Here is a 27,786-nt window from a genome sequence, read left to right as displayed (position 1 = left end):
TTAAAATTTAAAGTGACAGTAACGGTTTTATTTTAAAACGTTTTTTGTACTTTGTTATCAAGTTTATGCCTGTTTAACATGTCTGAACTACCAGATAGATTGTGTTCTGAATGTGGGGAAGCCAGAATTCCTTCTCATTTAAATAAATGTGATTTATGTGACAATGACAATGATGCCCAAGATGATTCCTCAAGTGAGGGGAGTAAGCATGGTACTGCATCATTCCCTCCTTCGTCTACACGAGTCTTGCCCACTCAGGAGGCCCCTAGTACATCTAGCGCGCCAATACTCCTTACTATGCAACAATTAACGGCTGTAATGGATAATTCTGTCAAAAACATTTTAGCCAAAATGAACACTTATCAGCGTAAGCGCGACTGCTCTGTTTTAGATACTGAAGAGCATGACGACGCTGATAATAATGGTTCTGAAGGGCCCCTAAACCAGTCTGATGGGGCCAGGGAGGTTTTGTCTGAGGGAGAAATTACTGATTCAGGGAACATTTCTCAACAAGCTGAACCTGATGTGATTACGTTTAAATTTAAGTTGGAACATCTCCGCATTCTGCTTAAGGAGGTATTATCCACTCTGGATGATTGTGACAAGTTGGTCATCCCAGAGAAACTATGTAAAATGGACAAGTTCCTAGAGGTCCCGGGGCTCCCAGAAGCTTTTCCTATACCCAAGCGGGTGGCGGACATTGTAAATAAAGAATGGGAAAGGCCCGGTATTCCTTTCGTCCCTCCCCCCATATTTAAAAAATTGTTTCCTATGGTCGACCCCAGAAAGGACTTATGGCAGACAGTCCCCAAGGTCAAGGGAGCGGTTTCCACCTTAAACAAACGCACCACTATACCCATAGAAGATAGTTGTGCTTTCAAAGATCCTATGGATAAAAAATTAGAAGGTTTACTTAAAAAGATGTTTGTTCAGCAGGGTTACCTTCTACAACCAATTTCATGCATTGTCCCTGTCGCTACAGCCGCGTGTTTCTGGTTCGATGAGCTGGTAAAGGCGGTCGATAGTGATTCTCCTCCTTATGAGGAGATTATGGACAGAATCAATGCTCTCAAATTGGCTAATTCTTTCACCTTAGACGCCACTTTGCAATTGGCTAGGTTAGCGGCTAAGAACTCTGGGTTTGCTATTGTGGCGCGCAGAGCGCTTTGGTTGAAATCTTGGTCAGCTGATGCGTCTTCCAAGAACAAGCTACTTAACATTCCTTTCAAGGGGAAAACGCTGTTTGGCCCTGACTTGAAAGAGATTATCTCTGATATCACTGGGGGTAAGGGCCACGCCCTTCCTCAGGATCGGCCTTTCAAGGCAAAAAATAAACCTAATTTTCGTCCCTTTCGTAGAAACGGACCAGCCCAAAGTGCTACGTCCTCTAAGCAAGAGGGTAATTCTTCTCAAGCCAAGCCAGCTTGGAGACCAATGCAAGGCTGGAACAAGGGAAAGCAGGCCAAGAAACCTGCCACTGCTACCAAGACAGCATGAAATGTTGGCCCTTGATCCGGGGCCGGATCTGGTGGGGGGCAGACTCTCTCTCTTCGCTCAGGCTTGGGCAAGAGATGTTCTGGATCCTTGGGCGCTAGAAATAGTCTCCCAAGGTTATTTTCTGGAGTTCAAGGGGCTTCCCCCAAGGGGGAGGTTCCACAGGTCTCAGTTGTCTTCAGACCACATAAAAAGACAGGCATTCTTACATTGTGTAGAAGACCTGTTAACAATGGGAGTGATTCATCCTGTTCCATTAGGAGAACAAGGGATGGGGTTCTACTCCAATCTGTTCATAGTTCCCAAAAAAGAGGGAACGTTCAGACCAATCTTAGATCTCAAGATCTTAAACAAGTTTCTCAAGGTTCCATCGTTCAAGATGGAAACCATTCGAACAATTCTTCCTTCCATCCAGGAAGGTCAATTCATGACCACGGTGGATTTAAAGGATGCGTATCTACATATTCCTATCCACAAGGAACATCATCGGTTCCTAAGGTTCGCATTCCTGGACAAGCATTACCAGTTCGTGGCGCTTCCTTTCGGATTAGCCACTGCTCCAAGGATTTTCACAAAGGTACTAGGGTCCCTTCTAGCTGTGCTAAGACCAAGGGGCATTGCTGTAGTACCTTACTTGGACGACATTCTGATTCAAGCGTCGTCCCTTCCTCAAGCAAAGGCTCACACGGACATCGTCCTGGCCTTTCTCAGATCTCACGGATGGAAAGTGAACGTGGAAAAGAGTTCTCTATCTCCGTCGACAAGGGTTCCCTTCTTGGGAACAATAATAGACTCCTTAGAAATGAGGATTTTTCTGACAGAGGCCAGAAAAACAAAACTTCTAGACTCTTGTCGGATACTTCATTCCGTTCCTCTTCCTTCCATAGCGCAGTGCATGGAAGTGATAGGTTTGATGGTAGCGGCAATGGACATAGTTCCTTTTGCGCGCATTCATCTAAGACCATTACAACTGTGCATGCTCAGTCAGTGGAATGGGGACTATACAGACTTGTCTCCGAGGATACAAGTAAATCAGAGGACCAGAGACTCACTCCGTTGGTGGCTGTCCCTGGACAACCTGTCACAAGGGATGACCTTCCGCAGACCAGAGTGGGTCATTGTCACGACCGACGCCAGTCTGATGGGCTGGGGCGCGGTCTGGGGATCCCTGAAAGCTCAGGGTCTTTGGTCTCGGGAAGAATCTCTTCTATCGATAAATATTCTGGAACTGAGAGCGATATTCAATGCTCTCAAGGCTTGGCCTCAGCTAGCGAGGGCCAAGTTCATACGGTTTCAATCAGACAACATGACAACTGTTGCGTACATCAACCATCAGGGGGGAACAAGGAGTTCCCTGGCGATGGAAGAAGTGACCAAAATCATTCAATGGGCGGAGTCTCACTCCTGCCACCTGTCTGCAATCCACATCCCAGGAGTGGAAAATTGGGAAGCGGATTTTCTGAGTCGTCAGACATTGCATCCGGGGGAGTGGGAACTCCATCCGGAAATCTTTGTCCAAATCACTCAACTGTGGGGCATTCCAGACATGGATCTGATGGCCTCTCGTCAGAACTTCAAAGTTCCTTGCTACGGGTCCAGATCCAGGGATCCCAAGGCGGCTCTAGTGGATGCACTAGTAGCACCTTGGACCTTCAAACTAGCTTATGTATTCCCGCCGTTTCCTCTCATCCCCAGGCTGGTAGCCAGGATCAATCAGGAGAGGGCGTCGGTGATCTTGATAGCTCCTGCGTGGCCACGCAGGACTTGGTATGCAGATCTGGTGAATATGTCATCGGCTCCACCATGGAAGCTACCTTTGAGACGAGACCTTCTTGTTCAAGGTCCGTTCGAACATCCGAATCTGGTCTCACTCCAGCTGACTGCTTGGAGATTGAACGCTTGATCTTATCGAAGCGAGGGTTCTCAGATTCTGTTATCGATACTCTTGTTCAGGCCAGAAAGCCTGTAACTAGAAAGATTTACCACAAAATTTGGAAAAAATATATCTGTTGGTGTGAATCTAAAGGATTCCCTTGGGACAAGGTTAAGATTCCTAAGATTCTATCCTTCCTTCAAGAAGGATTGGAAAAAGGATTATCTGCAAGTTCCCTGAAGGGACAGATTTCTGCCTTGTCTGTGTTACTTCACAAAAAGCTGGCAGCTGTGCCAGATGTTCAAGCCTTTGTTCAGGCTCTGGTTAGAATCAAGCCTGTTTACAAACCTTTGACTCCTCCTTGGAGTCTCAACTTAGTTCTTTCAGTTCTTCAGGGGGTTCCGTTTGAACCCTTACATTCCGTTGATATTAAGTTATTATCTTGGAAAGTTTTGTTTTTGGTTGCAATTTCTTCTGCTAGAAGAGTTTCAGAATTATCTGCTCTGCAGTGTTCTCCTCCTTATCTGGTGTTCCATGCAGATAAGGTGGTTTTACGTACTAAACCTGGTTTTCTTCCAAAAGTTGTTTCTAACAAAAACATTAACCAGGAGATTATCGTACCTTCTCTGTGCCCGAAACCAGTTTCAAAGAAGGAACGTTTGTTGCACAATTTGGATGTTGTTCGCGCTCTAAAATTCTATTTAGACGCTACAAAGGATTTTAGACAAACATCTTCCTTGTTTGTTGTTTATTCCGGTAAAAGGAGAGGTCATAAAGCAACTTCTACCTCTCTCTCTTTTTGGATTAAAAGCATCATCAGATTGGCTTACGAGACTGCCGGACGGCAGCCTCCCGAAAGAATCACAGCTCATTCCACTAGGGCTGTGGCTTCCACATGGGCCTTCAAGAACGAGGCTTCTGTTGATCAGATATGTAGGGCAGCGACTTGGTCTTCACTGCACACTTTTACCAAATTTTACAAGTTTGATACTTTTGCTTCTTCTGAGGCTATTTTTGGGAGAAAGGTTTTGCAAGCCGTGGTGCCTTCCATCTAGGTGACCTGATTTGCTCCCTCCCATCATCCGTGTCCTAAAGCTTTGGTATTGGTTCCCACAAGTAAGGATGACGCCGTGGACCGGACACACCTATGTTGGAGAAAACAGAATTTATGTTTACCTGATAAATTACTTTCTCCAACGGTGTGTCCGGTCCACGGCCCGCCCTGGTTTTTTAATCAGGTCTGATAATTTATTTTCTTTAACTACAGTCACCACGGTATCATATGGTTTCTCCTATGCAAATATTCCTCCTTAACGTCGGTCGAATGACTGGGGTAGGCGGAGCCTAGGAGGGATCATGTGACCAGCTTTGCTGGGCTCTTTGCCATTTCCTGTTGGGGAAGAGAATATCCCACAAGTAAGGATGACGCCGTGGACCGGACACACCGTTGGAGAAAGTAATTTATCAGGTAAACATAAATTCTGTTTTTTTTTTTTTTTTTGGCTGCTTTTTCTTTTAGTTTTTCTTTCTTTTTCTTTTTTTTTTTTTTTTTTTTTTTTTTTTGTTTATTATAAAACAGAACAAATACTGATTTATGTCAGTGGGGTGATTTTTTATTTAAATCACTAGTCAGTAATATCGATTTTAACCCTTTAAGGACACAGCTTTCAGTTTGCTCAATTGTTTTATGACGGAAAAATTCCGTCATATGTCCTTAAGAGGTTAAATCATGGTTTTCATTTTTAGAATAACATTATTATTATTATTATTATTATTATTATTATTATTATTATTATTATTATTATTATTATTATTATTATTATTATTATTATTATTATTATTATTATTATTATTATTATTATTATTATTATTATTATTATTATTATTATTATTATTATTATTTTTTTATTATTTTTTTTCTAGTTATCAGACCATTACTAATTTGGTTATATATCACTAGATGTGCATAGATTGATCATTGAAATTACTGGGAGGTGAACGATCTGCAGTTAAAAGTTATTCATTCATATTTTATCAACTTTTTAGCTGTATTTATTAAAGGAGAAAAATGACTAGTTTAACAATTTAAATAGTTTTATTTAACTAAAACAATAACATTAATTTTTCATGTTTAATGCTTGCTCCTACCTCCTCACACTTGAGTCCTTGTGCAGATGTATTCAATTCCAAACAATCTTCTATTCAGTGAACTTCTTGAATCTTAGTATGAGTTGATTCTGTGTACATAGATTTGCAGGGGAGCAATGGCATTAAAGGGACAGTAAAGTCAAAATTAAACTTTCATGATTTTGAAAGAACATGAAATTTTAAGATTTTTCCAATTTAGTTTTCTTATCTAATTTACTTTGTTCTCTTGTCATCCATTGTTAAAAAGCATACATAGGCTCAGAACTACTGTGAGCTAGCCGCTTGTCACTGTCTCGCCCAGTGTGTTCAACTCCAAAACCAATAATATGTGATGATATCTTCTAGATAGAAAAATTCCCGAAAATAGTCTAGCAGAAACCTCTGGGAGAGAATGAATTAATGGAAAATTAACGAAAATAATTTAAGAAAAAAATAAAAAGTAAAGCCATAAAACATACAGCATATTGATATATAATTAAAAACTAATCTATACTTTAGAATGAATAACCTTTAGATTATAATGTATCTTAAATAGAAACTATCTTTTTGTATAGATTTTTCCTCAAAATGCATTTTATTAAAATCTTATTATTTTTTTTTAAAAGAAAAAAAAACTTATTTTTTAAATTTCAGGATCTCCATATTACGGATTGGCCTTTTCTTGTAAAATTGTTTACTTTCATTATGACTTTTCTGATATTTTCTCTAGATTAGCTAGCTATGTACAGGAAAATATTTCCGGCAGAAATCTACGAGCACTTGTATTCTAAGCAATACTTTAACTTGTGTGTTTGTTAACTTAAAGTTTGAGTTAATTTCTTCATACAAAGAAAATGAAATATTCAATACTGTATTTGGAGTGACAAAGTTTCCAATTCGTGTAATCATATCTGGAACGGACACTATTTTAGATGGACTTTAATTTATCCAATCTAACGAAGATACATTATTGGTTATTTATTAAGCACCAACCTATTACGCAGCACTATACAAAGTTCAAAATACTAGTGGAATGCGTCCCATACACAGACAAGTACAAAATAGGGTACGCTACATTTGTAGCTCAAGGGCAGGGCATTACTCTCCTTTGTATAACACATTGTTTGCACTATCAGTAGTAGTTCGCTTACTTACAAAGCAGCCTTCAAGCTTACAATCTATAGGAGAGGGAATGGACACAGAAGCTAATAAGTAAAGAAAATGTGTGACAAGTGAGGTTTGCAAAAGCATATCAGAATGTGGTAGTGTCAGTAAAGAGGCTGTGAAGTAGTTTCTCTATCCTGGATCATTCGTGACAGCTGCAACTAATTACTGTTGTAAAGTTCAATATTGAAGGGACAGTATACACCAATTTTCATAGAACTGCATGTAATAGACACCACTATAAGGAAGAATATGCACAGATACTTATCTAAAATACAGTATACAACCTTTTTAAAGCTTACGTAGACGCTCCCAGTTTAGCACAGTTGATGAGGTTAGGCTGGGACACCCAGTGAAAGGGGCTGGGAAAACAGAGCAGACTCTTTCACCGCACCCCTGCATATGAAAAGACAGATTACAGACTCCTGCTTGAGCCTGTTTATGTAAATGAGTGTATACATCTGACTTTGGGACTTGTTTAGGAGTCTGAAAATCAGCACAATGTTGTTTAAAAAAAAATAAGCAAACCTATACATTGTTACAAAAATACTCCCAGATTAGCTATATAAATCTACAAAACATTTATGCAAATTAAAATCTATTGTACAATGTCCCTTTTAAAGAAAATGCCTGGATGGGAGGTGGTGGGAAGGATTGAGGACTTATACTTGCAAATCTGAAAGACTGCTGTTAGAAGCTGTAAAAGAAAAGAGATGGAAGGTGAAATTCTAATAGGCTGCGCTCCAGCCGCCCACTTAAAAAAAAAAAAAAAAATCCTCTTGAAGTGGATGGCTGGAGAGCTAGTTATTAAAATGTTATTGATATTAAAAGGCAAGTTATAGCGAATGTTCATTAGAATAAATAAAGTCCATCTAAAAACTTGTTTCCATTCTGGATCCGATTATACGAACTGGAAACCATCACTTGAACTTATTTTGTGTATACAGTAAATAAGAATATTCTGACAATGTGTTCTTTACCATATCACAGGCTGGCATAGTGAAAGAGGACTGCAGCATTTAGATAAAGGATTAGCTACCTGCTTTTAAGTACTAGGCTGGGAAGTGTTTTGTTCACTCAGATTTAGCCGTTTTTCTCTTTTGGATTAGCTATGAGGACACATTCAATTCACAACTTTTCTACCAGTTAATCATTTCAGTTAAGTTGTGTTTGGAAAGGAATTTCCTACTGACCACAAATGCTTTGCATTGCTAAACTACTGCAAGGAGAATTGTGATTTTATCTAGCAGATTATTAGCTTTATGTTTCTATTGTGGGGTAAATGGTAATAGGTAGGCTCATATGCTAATTTCTAAGCCCTTAAAGGCTGCCTCTTATCTCAGTGCATTTTGACAGATTTTCACAGATTTTCACAGCTAGACAGCGCTAGTTCATGTGTGTCAGATAACATTGCACTCACTCCCATGGAGCTATTTATGAGTCAACGCTGATTGGCTAAAATGCACGTCTGTCAAAAGAACTGAAATAAGGAGTCAAGTCATGGTTGTGCAAAACTGGGAAATGGGTAATAAAGGGATTATCTATCTTTTCAAACAAACGTTCTAGAGCAGACTGTCCCTTTTAAGCTGCATTCACAACTTTTGAGGTTATATGGAGCAGCCATACATTTTAGAAGCAGAAACTATTTTGCCTCTCCGCCACCTCAGTTGGGACAAGAACATTCACCCAAACACTTACTGATTCTGGGGGTTTAACATGACCTGCTGTTATGCTTTTGAATTGCAGGAACAGGGGGTGGCATTGCACTTGAAAGCTCTTGCGAAATGTTAGATTTCACCATACAATGGAGCATCGTAAGTGGCAATTTCAGGCATGCATGTTCATGTGCAATCATGATACGTTTTGCCCTATGTATTAGTCTACATTAACTTTTAAAGTCTCACAACTTCTTATTTCTTTTGTCAATCTTAACTTTTTCATTTTATTATAGGGTGAGAATCCATTTGACACCCAGGATGATCAGGTAGATGTGACCGTTGAAAGTGATGACAATGCAGAAAGTGAGGAAAGTGATTCCGAAGAAACTGCAGCAATGCCTACAGATGAATAATGCGTGTCTAGATGTCAACCAGTGTTTTAAAAAGTCTTCTTTTTTAAATGTTAATAGTACGTTTTTGTTTCTTTAGTCTTGAAGACAAGCCGAACAGTTTTGTATTTGTCTTCTTTAGATTACACATTAAACATATACTACTTTGTTTAACTTCTGTGTATGTCCATTAATGTTACATTTCCATTGTAATATGCATGGCTGTAAATATTAGGGTCTTGTAATTTATTAATAAAATACGTAAGACTTTCTTTTTATGATGTTTTAAAAAAAGCATAGTCTATCATGGTAAATTAAAGGACCATTAAACTTGACATTTTAACACCACATAAAATGTTTCATTATTATAGTGAATATACATTCACTATTTACTTTGCTGCCTTTTGTAGTAAAATAGGTCTAAAATGTTTGCTTGTTTTACTTTCTCCCAGGGAGGTGTGATTCATTCACATGTTTGTAAAAGGTGGATTATCAGTATTGCATCAACAATCATGATAGGAGAATCATTCTTTGCAATAGTTATTAGTGCTAAACCACTTTATAAAGAATGTACATTTTAATGAATACGTGCCTGGTTTTTGAAAATACTCTTAAAAACAGGGACACTTTCATTCATTAAACTTTACAATGAAGCCTCTTTTTTTTTTTTTTTTCTTTTTTTTTAATACTTACCTTTGCTTTATGGAAAGCAGACCGGGAATCCTCCACCAGGACCTCCTGCTATAGCTAGCAAATCGATGGCAAATCCGGCTTCCTCCAATTATTGCGTGCCCCCTTTGGCGTCCAGCTCATGGGGCCATTCAACGATTGCAGGAAGCCAGATTAGTCATCTATGTGCTTACTATAGCAGGAGATGCGGACGGAGGATTGTCAGCCTGCTTTCCCTAAAGAAAAGTAAGTATATTAAAAAAGAAGCTGTATTGTAAAGTTTAATGAATGAAAGTGCCCCTGTATTTTTAAAAACTGGGCACTTTTTCATTAAACTTTACATTCACTTTAAGGGAAGAGATAAGGGCAGGCTTCCCCAGTCTCTCTCAACTGCACATGTGCAAAACCGAGTTTGTGCGTTATCTGTATATTAGTTTGTGATTGGTTAGCAGGGTTCTTTTCTTTGGGGGGGGGGGGGAATTAGTAAAATTAATAAACATAACACAATATACTTATTTGACAAAATAAAGCTGCTGTTTTCATTGTAAAATTATTCTCTGATATGAAGGTTCAAAATCATGTAGTTTATAATTTGTGTTTAGTGGTCCTTTTAACATTTTGTTGTTGCTGACCGTCAAGTCAAAGATAATTTGAGATGTTAAAAAAACTGCTAATTTCTCCTAATTGCAGATGTGGGCTGAAAGTTTACTTTTCCTAGATGACTATAATCTGTGCAGCCGAAGTCTGTTACTAAATACTAGGAATGCACCGATATTGGTATCGGTGCTGATACTGAGCATTTGCACAAGTACTCGTGCAAAATGCTCCGATACCTCTACCGATACTTTTAGAACAGTTTTGAGGGAAGAAGGGACGTGACGCGAGAGAGCTTCTGCCTTTCGTGCTGCCGCGCTAACACAAATTGTTTCAGGAGAGCGCACTTCAGGGGGGGGGGGGTGCAGACCTAGTGAGAGAGGGCAATAAAGCGACAGCGCATGGAAGTTTGAGGTTAGCTGATCTATGATGATGATCAGTATATGCATAATTTTGTATCACAGCAAAAATTGGGCATAATTGTGGTCCCAGTCTAATTTAAACAAATGTGTGCTTGTTTCATATTCAATGCAATTGCATATTGTTATCTGTGTCAGTGATATAAGACTTTTGGCAGCAAGTTATCTACACAACGTTCAATACGTTTTTCATACGTGTCAAAATATGGCACAAGCTAATAAAGGAGACTTTAAGTATAAAATAAAATGGTCCTTTCCTTAGAGCATTTTATTTTTAAACAAAGGGTTTTCTTTTGTTTGTGTTTTTTTTAATAATTTCAAATAAAAGTTAAATCAAATGTAGGTAGTCAAAGTTCAACTCCCAGAATGCTGCAGTGCTTTTCAGACCACAGTTTTATTTATATTTTATTCATTTTGTAAAATATGGTTATGGACCATTTTTTCAAATATATTTAGCTCTGCAGGGTACACAAAACAAATTTAAATTCAGTAATGTTGAAACAAGCTATTCTCCCTATATGAATTCTTAATATTTATGGCGTTGTTTAATTTTTTGATGCAGTGTGTTAATTTGCCTGTTACAAAATATTTCACCTCAAATTTCTCTCTTTTCGAGTAAAGTTACTCTTTTTAAGAGCAAATTCATTTCTCATGATCTTATAAATCTTTTTTTTTTTTTTTTTTTTTAAAGCTTTCTGGCTTTTAAAAGGAACACCTGCCCTTACAAAAACTGGTAAAATCAACCTTGAATTTGTGAAGCAGGGCATGTGTACTTGTGTAGAACTGAATACATTTTTATTATTGGCTTTCCGGACAGGATTTTACATTAAAAAAAAAAAATGATGCTTTCTTTTTTTATAGACTGTCTCTTTCAGTGTAAATCATAATTTTGCAGCGGATTTATTATATTGTGTCACAGTAGCATGTTTGGTTTATTCAGCCCTAGCATGCTTAGGCATTGGCAGTACCTCTTCAATTCTCTCACAGATTTTACTCCATGCAAACTCCTTTTGAATTTTATACACTGATTAAAGGGACAGTAAAGTCAAAATTATTCAGAAAGTTGTTTTTTCGGTATCCTTTGTTGAAACACATGTTTATATGCTCACTAGCAGCAATGCGCTACTGGGAGCTAGCTGATGGTGGCTGCACATACATTTATCCTGTAATTAGCTCACTTAACTTGTTGAGCTAGCCCCCAGTAGTACATTGCTGATCCTTCAACAAAGTGTGTCTGTGAGAGCGTGTGTCTGTGTGACAGAGTGTTTTGTGTCTGTGTGAGTAACTAAATCATTAGTCTCTGTATTGTGCTTGGGAAACTGTCACATGACAATAAAGTATTGGTAATTGGTATTGGCGAGTACTTGAAAAAAGTATTGGTACTTGTACTCAGTCTTAAAAAAATGGTATCTGTGCAACTATACTGAATACATCAGATTTCAGGAGGATTCATACTGTGTTTTTGCATTATGATTCTATAAAAATCAAGAATAGATTTTGATAAATAATTGCACTGTAGGAATGAGAAGGATTGACTGACATAGATACTTCGCTGCCTACACTCATTAGAGCACGTGGTGTTTCTTCCTTAAAGGGACATAAACCCTTCCAAAAAAATTATTTAATGATTCAATTCAGAGAGAACATACAATTCTAAACAACTTTCCAATTTATTTATATTATACAATTGTCTTGTTTTGTTATCCTTTGTTGAAAAGCAGGACGGTAAGTTCATAAGTGTGCACATCTGCAACACTATATAGCAATAGTTTTACAACAATCATGCATTAGCAAGAGCACTTTTTCCTGTGATGTAGTGGTGCAGACGTGCACGCTACCCATCTAGATATCTTTACAACAAAGAATAACATGAGAACAAAGCACATTTTATAATTAAAGTAAATTGGAAGCTTAATTTATTTTTAAATGACATGCTCTATCTGAATCATGAAAGAAACATGTTGGGTTTTCATGTCCCTTTAACCTCTTTATTCAGTTAGGAAGTTCCATGCTGTCCTAACAGCGCTGGTCTTTAAAGGGACATTAAACACGTTGAGATGGTAATATAAAATGATAAACTATAGAAATAAAAATATCTCTGCAATCGACTTTCATTATTTATTTTGTCCCCTTTTCCTGTAATAACATTCTGAAATTGTGACATTTTCAGTTCATGTTAGAATTGGACGTGCAGAACATTGTTATATTCCACATAGCCATTGGCTGCACACTCTAGTGACCTATTTATAAATGTCTGTAATTGGCCACAGCAGAGAAGGTAACTTAAGTTACAACATGGCGGCTCCCATTGTTTTATAGACACTAAAACTTTACACTTGTTTAGTCAATATTTAAACAGCTAATGAAAATGTAAATATATCTACATGTTATTCTCAGACTAATTGTTTCTTTGAATGCATCATTTTATCTAGCATTTAGTGTTTAATGTCCCTTTAAGGCTGTTAGGACTGCATGGAATGTCTTACCTTATATGTCGTTCTGCAGCCTACCCTTTTTGTGCAGTAAAAATTGGTCTAGGGGGCGTGCCTAGTAGCGTAGGCAGTCTTGCATGATTTGAGCCGGCCTTGAAATCACATGATTGCAACAACAATCGCATGATTTCATTTTTCCTCCAACTTTGTTCTGATCTAAACACTTGCACCCCCGCATGAAGGGGTTAAGTAACTAGTAAGGAGTTGTGTTCTGAAATCTAAACCTCTACATATGAACATATTTTGAGTGTCCATGTATGCCAAGTAAACGTTTGTTAAATGTGTTCATGATTTGGCGAGGGGGACAACAGGCACTACTAGACTGGTTCAGGGATTGGAACAGCACCCCCACACCAGTGAGATTTAAAATGACACACCATCACAAAGAGATACAATTCCTAGACCTCAACATTTTCATAGAAGGTAATGTCTTAGGAACCACGCTCTACAGTAAGCCCACTGACAGAAATTCAATCTTAAATGCCACCAGCTGTCACCCTCCAGCCCTACTAAAAGGCATAGTCAAGTCCCAGATGACTAGAGTCATATGCAACAATTACAGCATTGCCACAGGGGTCTCACAGTTGCAACTCATGAGGGACAAATTTCTGCAGAGGGGTTACAAACAACAGATAGTTGACAACACCTTGGAAAAAGTCCTTCCATATACCCAGGACAGCCTGATATATAAGGACAATCCAAGAGAGAAAGCCAACAAACTGATAATGGCAACAACTTTCTCACCTAATACTACAATGGATGGCAGAATATTAAGAGAACACTGGCCAGTAGTTCAAACTGACCCTAAACTGACCTTTACGCACAACCTGACACCGATGGTAGCATACCGGAGGGGCACTAATCTCAGGTATATCCTAGTACGAACAGACCCTAAACCTAGCTACATGGATACAGCTCACACTAACATCAAAGGCTCATACCGATGCCTGGGGTGCACAACATGCAATGGCCTAATGGCAACAAAGACCTTTCACCATCCGCATACAAACAAAGTGTTTAAGATCAAACACTCAATATCCTGCAACACTGCATTTGTAGTATACCTTTTATTCTGCCCATGTGCCCGGTTTTATGTGGGTAAAACGAGCGGAACACTCCGCGAAAAGATGGCCAACCACAGACGGGCCATAGGACAGGCATTGGACCAAGGAGATTCGGACCAACCAGTGGCCAGGCATTGCGCAAGAATGGGACATCAAGTATCTACCATCAGGTACATCCTGATTTACCATGTCCCCCCCCCTGGACAGGGGGGGTGACCGGAACAAGGCCCTGCTAAGAAGAGAGGCAGAGTGGATGTATAGATTGGGCACTATAGCCCCAGGAGGACTAAACTCTCCACCAGACTTTAAGGCGCTCATTTAAGTAGAGATACATACTGGGGCATGGTGTGTGGACCTTGAGTATAATGTGGCGATGCACTGGAAGTCAGGCCCCTCTAGAGGTAGACTATTCAGTGCAGGGCACACAACCTGTTTTGGGGGGGGGGGGGCACAGAGGTGATCCCCTCTAATCAACAGTACCCGGTCCCCCTTAGCCAATAGCCCATATTCACTCATGTATACTTAAATTATGGAGCAACCTTAAGGCTAATATTCATCGACACTAAATCCAGATGACAACTCTACCATACAAGATACAGGAAATTAACCACGGATACCACAGAGCCACATAACAGTGAACCATGGACAGATAAAACATTAGGGGATGGAAATAACCCCCATTTTGAAGAAAACACCACTCTAAGCACCATGCAAGACAGGTTGTGAATGGACATTTAGCAGGGTCACTAAACTGGGACTACTATACAACACTCCATTCAAAACTTAAACTCTGAAGGAAATTCTTACTTAGCAATGTGCCAGAATTATGCCATATGCCTAAATATGGAATTAACAGTTTGTTCAACACATGCTAAGAAATTTAGAACTAACAAACTGCCTACAAGGGGTATGGATGAAAAGAAAGGATAGCTATAATCTAGAACAAATAGAACAGTACCAAAACCAATATACATAACACTAACACTTAGTGTACATAGAAGCAACAACACCAGGGTTGCTCTAACTAATTCATGTTTTAAAATTCTAATTTTAACTTTAACTTTCATTTTAATTTCATTTTTTCTTTATATATATATATAATACTTGCCCACATAGATACCTAAGTAAAGCATTAAGCTGTAACAGGGACAACGGACAAGGAATCCTATACAATATTAATTAGAGAATATTCTTTATACCCCCTCTTTATCCCTGATAATGGTAGCCCTTAACAACAGGTTGGCACAATAATAGTCATCATATGGGCTCTAGGGCATGTGGAGGATACATTTACTGTATAAGCAAAACATGCCAATGTAAATTCATTAGTTTTAGGTTATTAGACCTATTTAAATAACCAAGTAACTAAGTAATATTATAAGCGGGGTAAATAGAACCATCCGCCTAAGTAGATCCGGCACAACAACCGGTCACCATGCCAACCAGGATAAGACGGCGGTCCCCTGATAAGGTTTAGAAACGATCGGGTGAGACTTATACTAAATTTATAAGCAGGGTTAAGCACAAAGGAGAATAATAGGTAAATGCACCAAGATACTCCACACGGGCACACAAGAGATAATGAAAAAGGGAAGTTCCCATATGTAAATACAAGCTGCGCACAGAGAGTGACACTATTAAATATGCAGCAATATATATAACGGACCACTTATGTACACTACTATACTTTACAAATTATGTCATATGACATCATTATACTTATGTTATACTTTATTTTATTATAATTATAATAACCGGACATAGAACCACTTTAACCTCTTCCGGTTCACACAATGGAACGCAGGATATGCGTTCCACACATACACTGTTTGGCGCCACTTCACTGAGAGTACACTTAATCACACAGGTATTTTAAATGATCTAATCACTTTATTTTGTATATAAGTTTGTTTAATGCACTACATGTTTATGCTGATGATGGGGAGGAATTCCCCGAAAACGTTCCATTAAAGAGTATTTACTTTTTCACCAAAAGACCTGAGAGTGCATCCATTTGTCCAGGATTATATATATATATATATATATATATATATATATATATATATATATATATATATACACAGTATATATTATATACACACACACACACACACACATATATATATATATATATTTATTTATTAGACACATGTATATGATAGTTTTAACTCTTTGGATACAGAGCACTTTAACCCAAAGCACTGAAAACAGTAGGCATGGGTGGCTTTGGCAAATGAATGCCGAATATGGCTGCAGTGGCTCTTTGCGCCAGATATATTTGTGCAACTCCAAATCTTTGTGTGTTGCACTTTCATACAGATGTGCCAATTGCCGATGCCTGTGGCCATATTTCCGAAATTGTGCAGATGCCTAGAAAACATACAAGTATGTACCCAACCAATCAGAATGCAATACCTGTAGACGTATAGGAAATATTATGTACACAATTTGAGCAGCATTAATCAATTTGACCATTGGGTGCAATACTCTTGTGAGTATATCTCTTACTATATTAATTTACATAATCTTTTTTGGTGGTACTAGGCCATTGTGGCGCCTTTGTTTTTCTTTCTCCAGATTGCCAAGTACCAGGATTTGACCATCATTTGACAAACAGCTGCCTGTTTCATATTTTATGGACTTTATGTTTAAGTTTGTCTTATTGTTTGATTTCGTATTATTGAGTTAACAAGAGGCGCCCCCTATGGGCACACATCTTTTTTCCTTTTGTTCTTAATCATTTGACTGCAGTTATAGAATGTTATAGAAACATCAGCAAATTCATGCATGCATTGGAGTGGGATCCTTCAGAGTCTATTACAATCCGTTAGGAAAGCTGTGAGGATTGTTTATCTTCTATTTGTGAGATAATTGTCATTAAACACAATTATAAATGGTATTTCAATTCATCAGAAAACCTTTTTGTTGTTGTTATTCATATTATTGCAGTTTGTATATTGCACTGTTGCAGTAGGAGCCTTTGGGAACTATTACAATCCATTAGTTATACATAAGTCATACTTAGCCTTTAGAAAAACTTGCATGTTTTATGTTTCCAGGGTTTTGTATATGAAACTTTAAAAAAAAAAAAAAAATCATTTTGAAAATAAATAAAAAAAAACTACTCGCTTTTGTTTTTATTATTTTACATAATTACATGTAAACCATCTACTTCTGTCTTTTTCAAATCCCAGGGAAAACTATTAAGCTGATTCCTCTGATTCCTATTATAAAAAAAAAATACCATCCACCACCAAAAAACAAACAAAAAAACTTTATTTTTAAATTGAAAGGTGCATAAACTGCTGGGTATAACCCCAGGAACATGGTTAGTACTCATCATGTTATTGTTTTTCGTCCTGGGCATGCAGCTCTCTTTTAATCCATTATTGTATTTTAACCTCATTACAAGTGCCACAAGATCCTCAACTTCATCTTGGTAGCCACCATCTTCGAGCTTAAAGGGACAGTTTACTCCAGAATTTTTATTGTTTAAAAAGATAGATAATCCCTTTATTACCCATTCCCCAGTTTTGTATAACAAATACTGTTATATTATTACACTTTGTACCTCCTTGATTATCTTATTTCTAAGCCCTTGCAGACTGCCCCCTTATTTCGGTTCTTTTGACAGACATGCATTTTAGCCAATCAGTGCTGACTCCTAAATAACATAATGGGAGTGAGCACAATGTTATCTATATGACACACATGAATTAACCATGTCTAACTGTGGAAAAACTGTCAAAATGCACTGAGATAAGAGGCAGTTTAACAGCAAAAACTGTCAACTTCATTTATTTACTATGGGAAATGTTAGCATTTAGAAATTGATATCTCAAACTACTCATTTATAAACTCACCTCCAAACCAAGAGTCTAGCAAAACTATTTAATTGTCTTTTTTTTCTGTAGGTGATTACAACCCATAGGAGTTTTTAGAAACCCAAATATATCTAAACCTATCTACTTCCAGTTTTCTGGGTGCAAGGATTAAAATTAAAGCGACAGTCTACTCCAGAATTATTGTTAAATAAGATAGATATTCCCTTTATTACCCATTCCCTAGTTTTGCATAACCAATCACTGTAATATTAAAGGGATATGAAACCCAATGTTTTTCTTTCATGGTTCAGATAGAGCATGCAATTTTAAGCAACTTTCTAAATTACTCCTATTATCAATTTTTCCTTGTTCTCTTGCTATCTTTATTTGAAAAAGCAAGAATGTAAGCTTAGGAGCTTACCCATTTTTGGTTTAGAACCCTGGGTAGCACTTGCTGATTGTTGGTTACATTTAGCCACCAATCTTTTTCAAATAAAGATACCAAGAGAACAAAGAAAAATTGATAATAGGAGTAAATTAGAAGTTGCTTAAAGGGATAGTAAACACCAAAAATGTTATTGTTTAAAAAGATAGATAATCCCTTTATTTACCATTCCCCAGTTTTACACAAACACTGTTATAGAAATATACTTTTTACCTCTGTAATGACCTTGTATCTAAGTTTCTGCAGACCGCCTCCTTATCTCAGATCTTTTGACAGGCGTGCATTTCAGGCAATTATTGCTGACTCTTAAATAATTTTTAACACGTGAACTAATGACATCTAGCTGTGAAAAACTGTAAAATGCATTCAGATAAAAGGCAGTCCTCAAGGGCTCAGAAATTTGCATATGAGCCTACCTATGTTTAGCTTTCAACTAAGAATAACAAGAGAACAAAGCAATTTTGATGATAAGTTAATTTTAAGCAACTTTCTAATTTACTACTATTATCAATTTTTCTTTATTCTCGTGCTATCTTTATTTTAAAAAAGCTTTTTTTTTTTGGTTCAGCACTCTGGGCAGGACTTTTTTATTGGTGGATCAATTTATCCACCAATCAGCAAGAACAACCCAGGTTGTTCACCAAAAATGGGCCGGCATCTAAACTTACATTCTTGCATTTTAAATAAAGATACCAAGAGAATGAAGAAAATTTGATAAAAGGAGTAAATTAAAAAATTGCTTAAAATGTCATGCTCTATCTATCTGAATCACAAAAGAAAACATTTGGGTTCAGTGTCCCTTTAAGCCAATCAGTGCTGACTCATAAATAGCTCCACGGGAGTAAGCACTATGTTATTTATATGGCACACATGAACTAGCTGTGAAAAACGTCAAATGCATTCAGATAAGAGCGAGGCGGGCTTCAAGGGCTTAGACATTAGCATATAAGCCTAACTAGTTTTAGCTTTCAACAAAGAATAACAAGAGAACAAAGCAAATTTTATGAGAAAAGTATATTGGAAAGTTATTTAAAATGACATGCCCTGTCTGAATCATTAAAGTTTAATTTTGACTAGACTTTCCCTTCAAATGATTTTTACACTCCTGATTATAGCAATGAAACAAACTGATGTATCAAATGTCAATTTAATTTAAAAAAATGCATATTATATAGATTGTTTGATTTTAATATAGCTAAATTTCATTTAAAATGAAATAAAACATGTTATATCTCAACTTGAAAGCCAAATCTTATTTTGTCTCTGATTTGTGATAACACTTTTTGCTGATCCATTAGATATTTCAATAACATAAAAGGTTTATAGTTATCAACAAATAAGTTAAAACTTTCATATCGTGAGCTATGGCTGTCAAGAAAACATAAACACATCATTTGTTGATAACAATGGGTTAATAACGATCTCTTGGATCACGTGACATTAAATCGCCAGTCATTTTTGCGTGCAATGACGTCATTTCTGGTTAGTTCGTTTTTTTTTTTTTTTTTGTTACTAGGTTTCATGGGAAGGTTTGCGTGTGAAGCTAGCCAATCACTGACGCTGTTCGTCTGGTTCCGGTGTAAACCAGTGTCGCGCTAGCTTTCATTTTGTGGCGTTGAAGACCAGACCTGAGATACCTAACATGGCGTACAGGGGTAGTCGAGGAAGGTACAGGAGAGGTACGGTGTAGCCATATTCTTGTCCTCCCTGTTAGTTTCTTATTATAAGTGCTGCGAGATTGTGGCTACACACGGCTGTAATCTATATCACCCTACTGAGGTTTTATCTCCAACCCAATAATATATCCTACACGTAGTCTGGGTTACAATGTGCTGCATTTAAAGGGATAGTAAACCCATTTTTTTCTTTTGTGATTCAGCTATAGCAGCAATTTTAAGCAACTTTATAATTTATTCCTGTTATCAAATGTTCTAGATAGTCTTAGTATCTTGCTTTGAAAAGCAGGAATGTAAAAGCTTGGGAATCTGCCATTTTTGGTTCAGAACCTGGGTAGCGCTACATTTAGTCACCAATCAGCAAGAGCTACCCAGGTTTTGAACCAAAAACTGTCTGACTCCTAAGATTTACTTTTCTCCTTTTTCAAATAAAGATACCAAGACTACAAAGAAAAAAATATAATAGGAGTCAATTAGAAAGTTGCTTAAAATTGCCTGCTCTATCCGAATCATGAAAAATAACATCTGGATTTACTATCCCTTTAAAGGGACAGTCGAGTAAAAAAAAAAAAGTTCATGATTTAAATGGGGCATGTAATTTTAAACAACTTCTCAATTTACTTTTATCACCAATTTTGCGTTGTTCTCTTGGTATTCTTAGTTGAAAGCTAAAACTAGGAGGTTCCTATATGCTATTTTTTTAGACCTCGAAGACTGCCTCTAATCTGAATGCATTTTGACCACTAGAGGGCATTTTGTTCAAGTGTTTCATATAGATAACATTGAGCTCATGCACGTGTAGTGACCTAGGACTGATCACTGGTTGGCTAAAATGCAGTCTGTCAAAAGAACTGAAAAAAAGGGGGCAGTCTGCAGAAGCTTAGATACAATGTAATTACAGAGGTAAAATGTGTATTAATATAACAGTGTTATGCAAAACCGGGGAATATGTAATAAAGGGAATATATATATATATATATATATATATATATATATATATATATATATATATATATATACGCACGGCACACTCCTGCAAGCACACAGTGTTACAAAGCAAAAATGGAAGTTAGTTGTATTTGACGTCAAAATGGCTTAAAGGGACAGTATACTATAAAATTGTTTTTCCCTTAATGTGTCTTCAATTACTTTTTTTTTTACCAACTGCAGAGGATAAAATGTGTGAGAATTTGCTTTTTAAAGGGACATGAAACCCAAAAGTTTTGTTTTAATGATCCAGGTAGAGAGTACAATTTTTAACAACATTCCAATTTACTTCTATTATCTAATTTGCTTAATTCTTTAGATATCCTTTTGTTGAAGAAATAGCAATACACATAGGTGAGCTAATCACACGCAGCACCTATGTGCAGCAACCAATCAGGAGCTACTTAGCCTATTTAGATATGCTTTATTTATAAAAAATCAAGAGAATGAACCAAATTAGATAATGGAAGTAAATCGGAAAGTTGTTTAAAATCACATGCTCTTTCTAAGTTCTGAAAGAAAAAAATTGTGTTTAATGTCCCTCTTAAGGTTTATTTGTGCATATGAATTAGCTGATTTTGCGTTTTGAAGGAACAACCTAATAAAATGGGTAAAGCTTGTAGATATTAGATCTCGTTACTTTATCACATTGTGTACATATACCTGCTTCTTTATCTTGTATCTGTTTGTAAACCAAAGACTAATACTTGTAGAAAACAATAGAAAATTAACATTTTATTACTTTATCTCTTCCATACTCCACTGGGAATGTAATTTCTTCTGGTGGCTGTGTTTACACAGCTTATCTATAGCTTGGACCTAATTCCAGAAGCTTTCAGAATACAACAGACTAAATCAACTATTTAAAATGGCAATACAAGGGTAAAGGAAATACTTGTAAACAATTTAATACACTCCAGCAGGTAAAGTGGATCATTGGGAACACATTAAAGGGGAGAAAGTTTTTTTTTTTTTGTAAACTGTCCCTTTAAAGGGATACTGGACCCAAACTGTTTCTTTCATAATTCAGATAGAGCATGCAATTTTAAGCAACTTTCTAATTTACTCCTATTATCAATTTTTCTTCGTTCTCTTGCTATCTTTATTTAAAAAAGAAGGCATCTAAGCTAAGGGGCCAGATAATTTTTGGTTTAGAACCCTGGACTGCAATTGTTTATTGGTGGGTGAATTTATCCACCAATCGGCAAGAACAACCCAGGTTAACCAAAAATGAGCTGGCTTCTAAACTTTACATTCTTGCTTTTTAAATAAAGATACCAAGAGAATGAAGAAAATTTTGATTATAGGAGTAAATTAGAAAGTTGCTTAAAATTGCATGCTCTATCTGAATCGGAAAAGAAAAAAATTGGGTTCAGTGTCCCTTTAAGCCTAGGACCACGTCAAGGTCTCTTTCCACCTGGGTCCCTAACCAGCAGCCACACAGTTAGGATTGCCACCTCAGCTGTGTTTCTTTGATTTACCTTTCACAATCACAGGACTTTACAAATTGAATCATTCACTTATTTTGTTTCAGAGTTGGAGTATGACTACAGGTACAGAGAACATCGCTCAAGACCTTCAGACACCTTAAGGATCTCTCCTTATACAAGGGAAAGTACAATTGGCAGGTAAATAATATGCAGTGTGACAAATGGACCATTTTATCAGAAGAGAGTTGAGCTTTTTTTTGGCTACATGCACAATGGTCAGTCAAGTCAGAGAATCACTAGACTTGATTGAACAAACTAAAGGATTTGTTGTCACAGCTAAGGTTGCAATACTATTCATAGAGTAGGTGGTACCAAACAACTAGTTTAACTAATTGTAGAAGAGAATACAATATAGTATATAGAAATAAGCTCCACAAATACAAATTGACAATACACTCTGCATCTAATATAGTGGATTACATAGAAAAATGTCAGCTAAAAAGTTCCATCACATTCATTCTATATTTTATTGCTTAAACTAGGAACACATGCATACAATATCTAGAGCAAAAAGAAATAAAAACACTTGAACCAGGTAAATTTATAAATATCAAGATGCTGAAGTGAGTATCTGCTATATTTTCTGACAGCCAACAAACTATATATTAAGTGATAATATACTAAGCCCTTACAATCCAAGGGCTATATTATGTTTAACAATAAGGCTAAGATTGAAGGCTGAGAGACTGGTATAGGTATTAGTATATCAACAAGTCATTAAATAAACCTAGGTAAGCGATTAAAAATTAGACAACAAGGAGAGACAGAGCTACTCCTGTCGGACCCCTGACGCGCGTTTCACAAAGAACGCTTCCTCAGAGGGAGTGCGGGCCGCTGCTACTGAGCATGATTTATTGCGCTTAAACACCCACCATCCAAGCGTAATTGGTTAGAATACTTAGTATCAGGAAGTTCCATTGGTTACCGAGACCGTCAATCAATTTGACGTCATCTGATGATTCATGTACTAGTGATTAGAAAGAGGGCGTGTTTGGGGGAGTAAATTGCTTTCACTAGAAGTACCAATCCTCGATCTTGCTTGTCACATTTCTGAGAGGTGTGTTAAAGTGAAAAGGGCCGATTGGCAGATCACATTTATGTGTAAACAATGCCGATGTTAGCATACTATGATAACGTTATTATTCCTGAATGGATAAATGTTATATCATTGAGCTAATTCGGCTCTAAGAATAGATAATATATACATTCATAATCTGATGTTGCAATGTTGGAATCGTCATTTGCGTTACAGTTGCTGTTTATGTCATCAATTTGTTACACAGCGTAGTCAAATTTTAGTTTATTCAACAGAATAAGTGAATAAATAATTGAAATAAAGCTGACATAAGGTTCACTAAATTATCACCAATACAGCATTATTGCTTTTATTAAAGAGATTGCATGTTAAGCAATATCGTGTGTTAACAGAGAATGGAGTAAGGAGCAGTCCCATTCATTCAGTTTAGAATCTCTTGTATACATTATATATCTTTCTCTATACCTAGAGACTACATATGATTGTATATAAGTACTATGAATATTTAACTCGTTCATAAAAAATGGTTTAAAGATATATTATATGAATATTAAAGGGACACTGTACCCAATTTTTTTTCTTTTGTGATTCAGATAGAGCATGACATTTTAAGCAACTTTCTAATTTACTCCTATTAGCAATTTTTCTTCATTCTCTTGGTATCGTTATTTGAAATGCAAGAATGTAAGCTTAGATGCCGGCCCATTTTTGGTGAACAACCTGGGTTGTCCTTGCTGATTGGTGAATAAATTCATCCACCAATAAAAAAAGTGCTGTCCAGAGGACTGAAACAAACAAAACTTAGATGCCTTCTTTTTCAAATAAAGATAGCAAGAGAACAAAGAAAATTTGCTAATAGGAGTAAATTAGAAAGTTGCTTAAAATTGCATGCTCTATCTGAATCACAAAAGAAAAAAATTGGGTACAGAGTCCCTTTAATATTCATATAATACATCTTTAAACCATTTTTTATGAACGAGTTAAATATTCATAGTACTTATATGCAATCATATGTAGTCTCTAGGTATAGAGAAAGATATAGAATGTATACAAGAGATTCCAAACTGAATGAATGGGACTCCTCCTTACTCCATTCTCTGTTAACACACGATATTGCTTAACATGCAATCTCTTTAATAAAAGCAATAATGCTGTAATGGTGATAATTTAGTGAACTTTATGTCAAATTTATTTCAATTATTTATTCACTCATTTTGTTGAATAAATTAAAATCTGACTACGCTGTATTACAAATTGATGACATAAACGGCAACTGTGACGCAAATGAGGATTCAAACATTGCAACATCAGATTATGAATGTATATATTATCTATTCTTAGAGCCGAATTAGCTCAATGATATAACATATTTATCCATTCAGGAATAATAACGTTATCATAGTATGCTAACATTGGCATTGTTTACACACAAATGTGATCTGCCAATCGGCCCTTTTCACTGTAACACAACTCTCAGAAATGTGACAAGCAAGATCGAGGATTGGTACTTCTAGTGAAATCAATTCACTCCCCCAAACACGCCCTCTTTCTAATCACTAGTACATGAATCATCAGATGACGTCAAATTGATTGACGGGCTCAGTAACCAATGGAACATACTGATACTACGTATTCTAACAAATTACGCTTGGGTGGTGGGTGTTTAAGCGCAATAAATCATGCCCAGTAGCAGCGGCCCGCACCCCCTCTGAGGAAGCGTTCTTTATGAAACGCGCGTCAGGGGTCCGACAGGAGTAGCTCTGTCTCTCCGTGTTGCCTAATTTTTAACCGCTTACCTAGGTTTATTTAATGACTTGTTGATATACTAATACCTATACCAGTCTCTCAGCCTTCAATCTTAGCCTTATTGTTAAACATAATATAGCCCTCGGATTGTAAGGGCTTAGTATATTTCTCTTGTAAGGTGTATAGAGTCCACGGTTTCATCCATTACTTATGGATGATATTCTCCTTCCCAACAGGAAGTGGCAAAGAGAGCACCCACAGCAGAGCTTTCTATATAGCTCCTCCCCTAACTCCACCCCCCAGTCATTCTCTTTGCCGGTTCTCAGCAAGATGGAAGTGTAAAGGGAAGTGTGGTGACATAGTGTAGTTTTTTTTACCTTCAATCAAGAGTTTATTTTTAAATGGTACCGGTGTTGTACTATTTACTCTCAGGCAGAAAATAGATGAAGAGTTCTGCCTGGAGGATGATGATCTTAGCATTTGTAACTAAGGTCCATTGCTGTTCCCACAGAAAGCTGAGGAGTACAGGAAACTTCAGTGTGAGGAACTGTTTGCAGGCTATGCTGCACTGAGGTATGTTCAGTCAATTTTCTCTAGAAAAACTGTATAATATTCAAGGGAAAGGCTGACATTATCCCCATAGGGGGAAGGGTAAGCTGTAATCAGAGACATAGTGTGGTATAACAGCTTGCATGAGGGCTAAAAATTTCTGGTTGACACTTATTTATTGTTTTTTGCATGATAAACGTTTTTTAATGAAAGCATGGCAAAACGTGTTTTTTTTTTTTTTTTTTTTTTTAAACAAGCATGGTAAAAGGTTTTTTAAACAAGTATGGCAAAACGTTTTTGAAGTAGTTTATTGAGGGGTCTTTTGGCTTGTGTTTTTAGACCACATGGCTACTCAGAAACACTTTGATGTGTTTCTTTAAGGCCCCATGTACATAGAGTGCGGTGGGAGGGGCCTATTTTTGCGCCTCAGTTGCGCACTTTTTATTACTCTGTGAGGCAAGCTTTATTACCAGAGGGTCCTGCTGTTATTTGGGGGCCGATTCAACTTTTTCACACAAAAACTAATCCTAAAAGCAGGTAGGAGCCACAGCAGAGCTGTGGCAAGGTGCTGACTGTGTTTTTTACTGGTTTTGACACTTTGTCAATCCGGTTTCAACATTAAAGGGTTAATTGTTTATTTGACTTGTGGGGCAATCTTCATAAAACTTTAAGTACATGCTGTAAAAATTTCAGAAAATTTGATGCATTTTTAGACAGTTTTGCAGAGCGTGTGCATTTTTTTTTTCTCTTAAAGGCACAGTACCGTTTTTTGAATTTGTTGGTTTTACATTCAATAAAGTGTTTTCCAAGCTTGCTTGTCTCAATACTAGCCTGTTAAACATGTCTGACATTAAGGAAACTCCTTGTTCGATATGTTTAGAAGCCATTGTGGAACCCCCTCTTAGAATGTGAACCACTTGCACTGATATGTCTATAAATTATAAAGATCATATTGTAGCTCTTAAAAATGTAGCACTAGAGGATTCACAGACAGAAAGAAATGAGGTTATGCCATCTAGTTCTCCCCAAGTGTCACAACCAGTAACATCCGCACTAGAGACGCCAGGTACATCTAGCGCATCTAATTATTTTACTTTGCAAGACATGGTAGCAGTTATGAATACTACCCTCACAGAGGTTTTATCTAAATTGCCAGGGTTGCAGGGGAAGTGCGATAGCTCTGGGTTAAGAACAGAGCCATCTGACGCTTTAGTAGCCGTATTTGATATACCCTCACATGGCTCAGAAGTAGGGGTAAGGGATTTTCTATCTGAGGGAGAGTTTTCTGACTCAGCAAAGACGCTCCCTCAGACAGATTCTGATATGACGGCATTTAAATTTAAGCTAGAACACCTCCGTTTGCTGCTCAGAGAGGTTTTAGCGACTCTGGATGATTGTGACCCTATTGTGGTGCCAGAGAAATTGTGTAAAATGGACAAATACCTAGCGGTGCCTGTTTACACTGTTTTTCCGGTCCCTAAAAGGATTACGGATATTATTACTAAGGAGTGGGATAGACCAGGTATTCCGTTCGCTCCCCCGCCTACCTTTAAGAAAGCTGACGCCATGCGGGACTCGTGGCAGACGATCCCTAAGGTGGAGGGAGCTGTTTCTACTCTAGCTAAGCGTACAACTATACCTATTGAAGACAGTTGTGCTTTCAAAGATCCTATAGATAAAAAATTGGAGGGTCTCCTAAAGAAAATTTTTGTTCATCAAGGTTTTCTTCTCCAACCTATTGCGTGCATTGTTCCCGTAACTACTGCAGCTGCTTTTTGGTTTGAGGCTCTGGAAGAGGCTCTGCAAGTAGAGACCCCATTAGATGATATTTTAGATAGAATTAAAGCTTTTAAACTAGCTAATTCTTTCATTACAGATGCCGCTTTTCAACTAGCTAAATTAGCGGCAAAGAACTCAGGTTTTGTCATTTTGGCGCGCAGAGCGTTATGGCTTAAGTCCTGGTCAGCTGATGTTTCATCAAAATCCAAGCTGTTAAATATCCCTTTCAAGGGAAAGACACTATTCGGGCCTGAACTGAAGATTATCTCAGATATCACTGGAGGGAAAGGACATACTCTCCCTCAGGATAA

At 37.2% G+C, this 27,786-nt stretch overlaps 2 protein-coding genes across 2 annotated transcripts in view; both read left to right on the top strand.

Annotated features, from left to right (window-relative positions):
* The window catches only part of LOC128641407 (DBIRD complex subunit ZNF326-like), a 23,500-nt gene extending 14,440 nt beyond the window's left edge, over positions 1 to 9,060 (top strand). Inside the window, exon 4 of the mRNA XM_053694030.1 lies at positions 8,610 to 9,060. Within this exon, the coding sequence (XP_053550005.1) occupies positions 8,610 to 8,729 (120 nt within the window). The 3' untranslated portion in view covers positions 8,730 to 9,060. The remainder of the gene's footprint in view (positions 1 to 8,609) is intronic.
* Positions 9,061 to 19,743: 10,683 nt separating this feature from the next.
* Positions 19,744 to 27,786, top strand: part of LOC128641405 (DBIRD complex subunit ZNF326) — a 62,817-nt gene continuing 54,774 nt past the window's right edge. The window contains exons 1-2 of the mRNA XM_053694029.1: positions 19,744 to 19,891; positions 22,410 to 22,503. Coding sequence (XP_053550004.1) covers positions 19,855 to 19,891; positions 22,410 to 22,503 — 131 coding nt within the window. The 5' untranslated portion in view covers positions 19,744 to 19,854. The remainder of the gene's footprint in view (positions 19,892 to 22,409; positions 22,504 to 27,786) is intronic.

Source organism: Bombina bombina, chromosome 10 (assembly GCF_027579735.1).
Source record: "Bombina bombina isolate aBomBom1 chromosome 10, aBomBom1.pri, whole genome shotgun sequence".
Classification (NCBI taxonomy): Eukaryota; Metazoa; Chordata; class Amphibia; order Anura; family Bombinatoridae; genus Bombina; species Bombina bombina.
The sequence above is the reverse complement of the archived record's forward strand: the minus strand, read 5'-3'. Positions and strand labels throughout refer to the sequence as shown.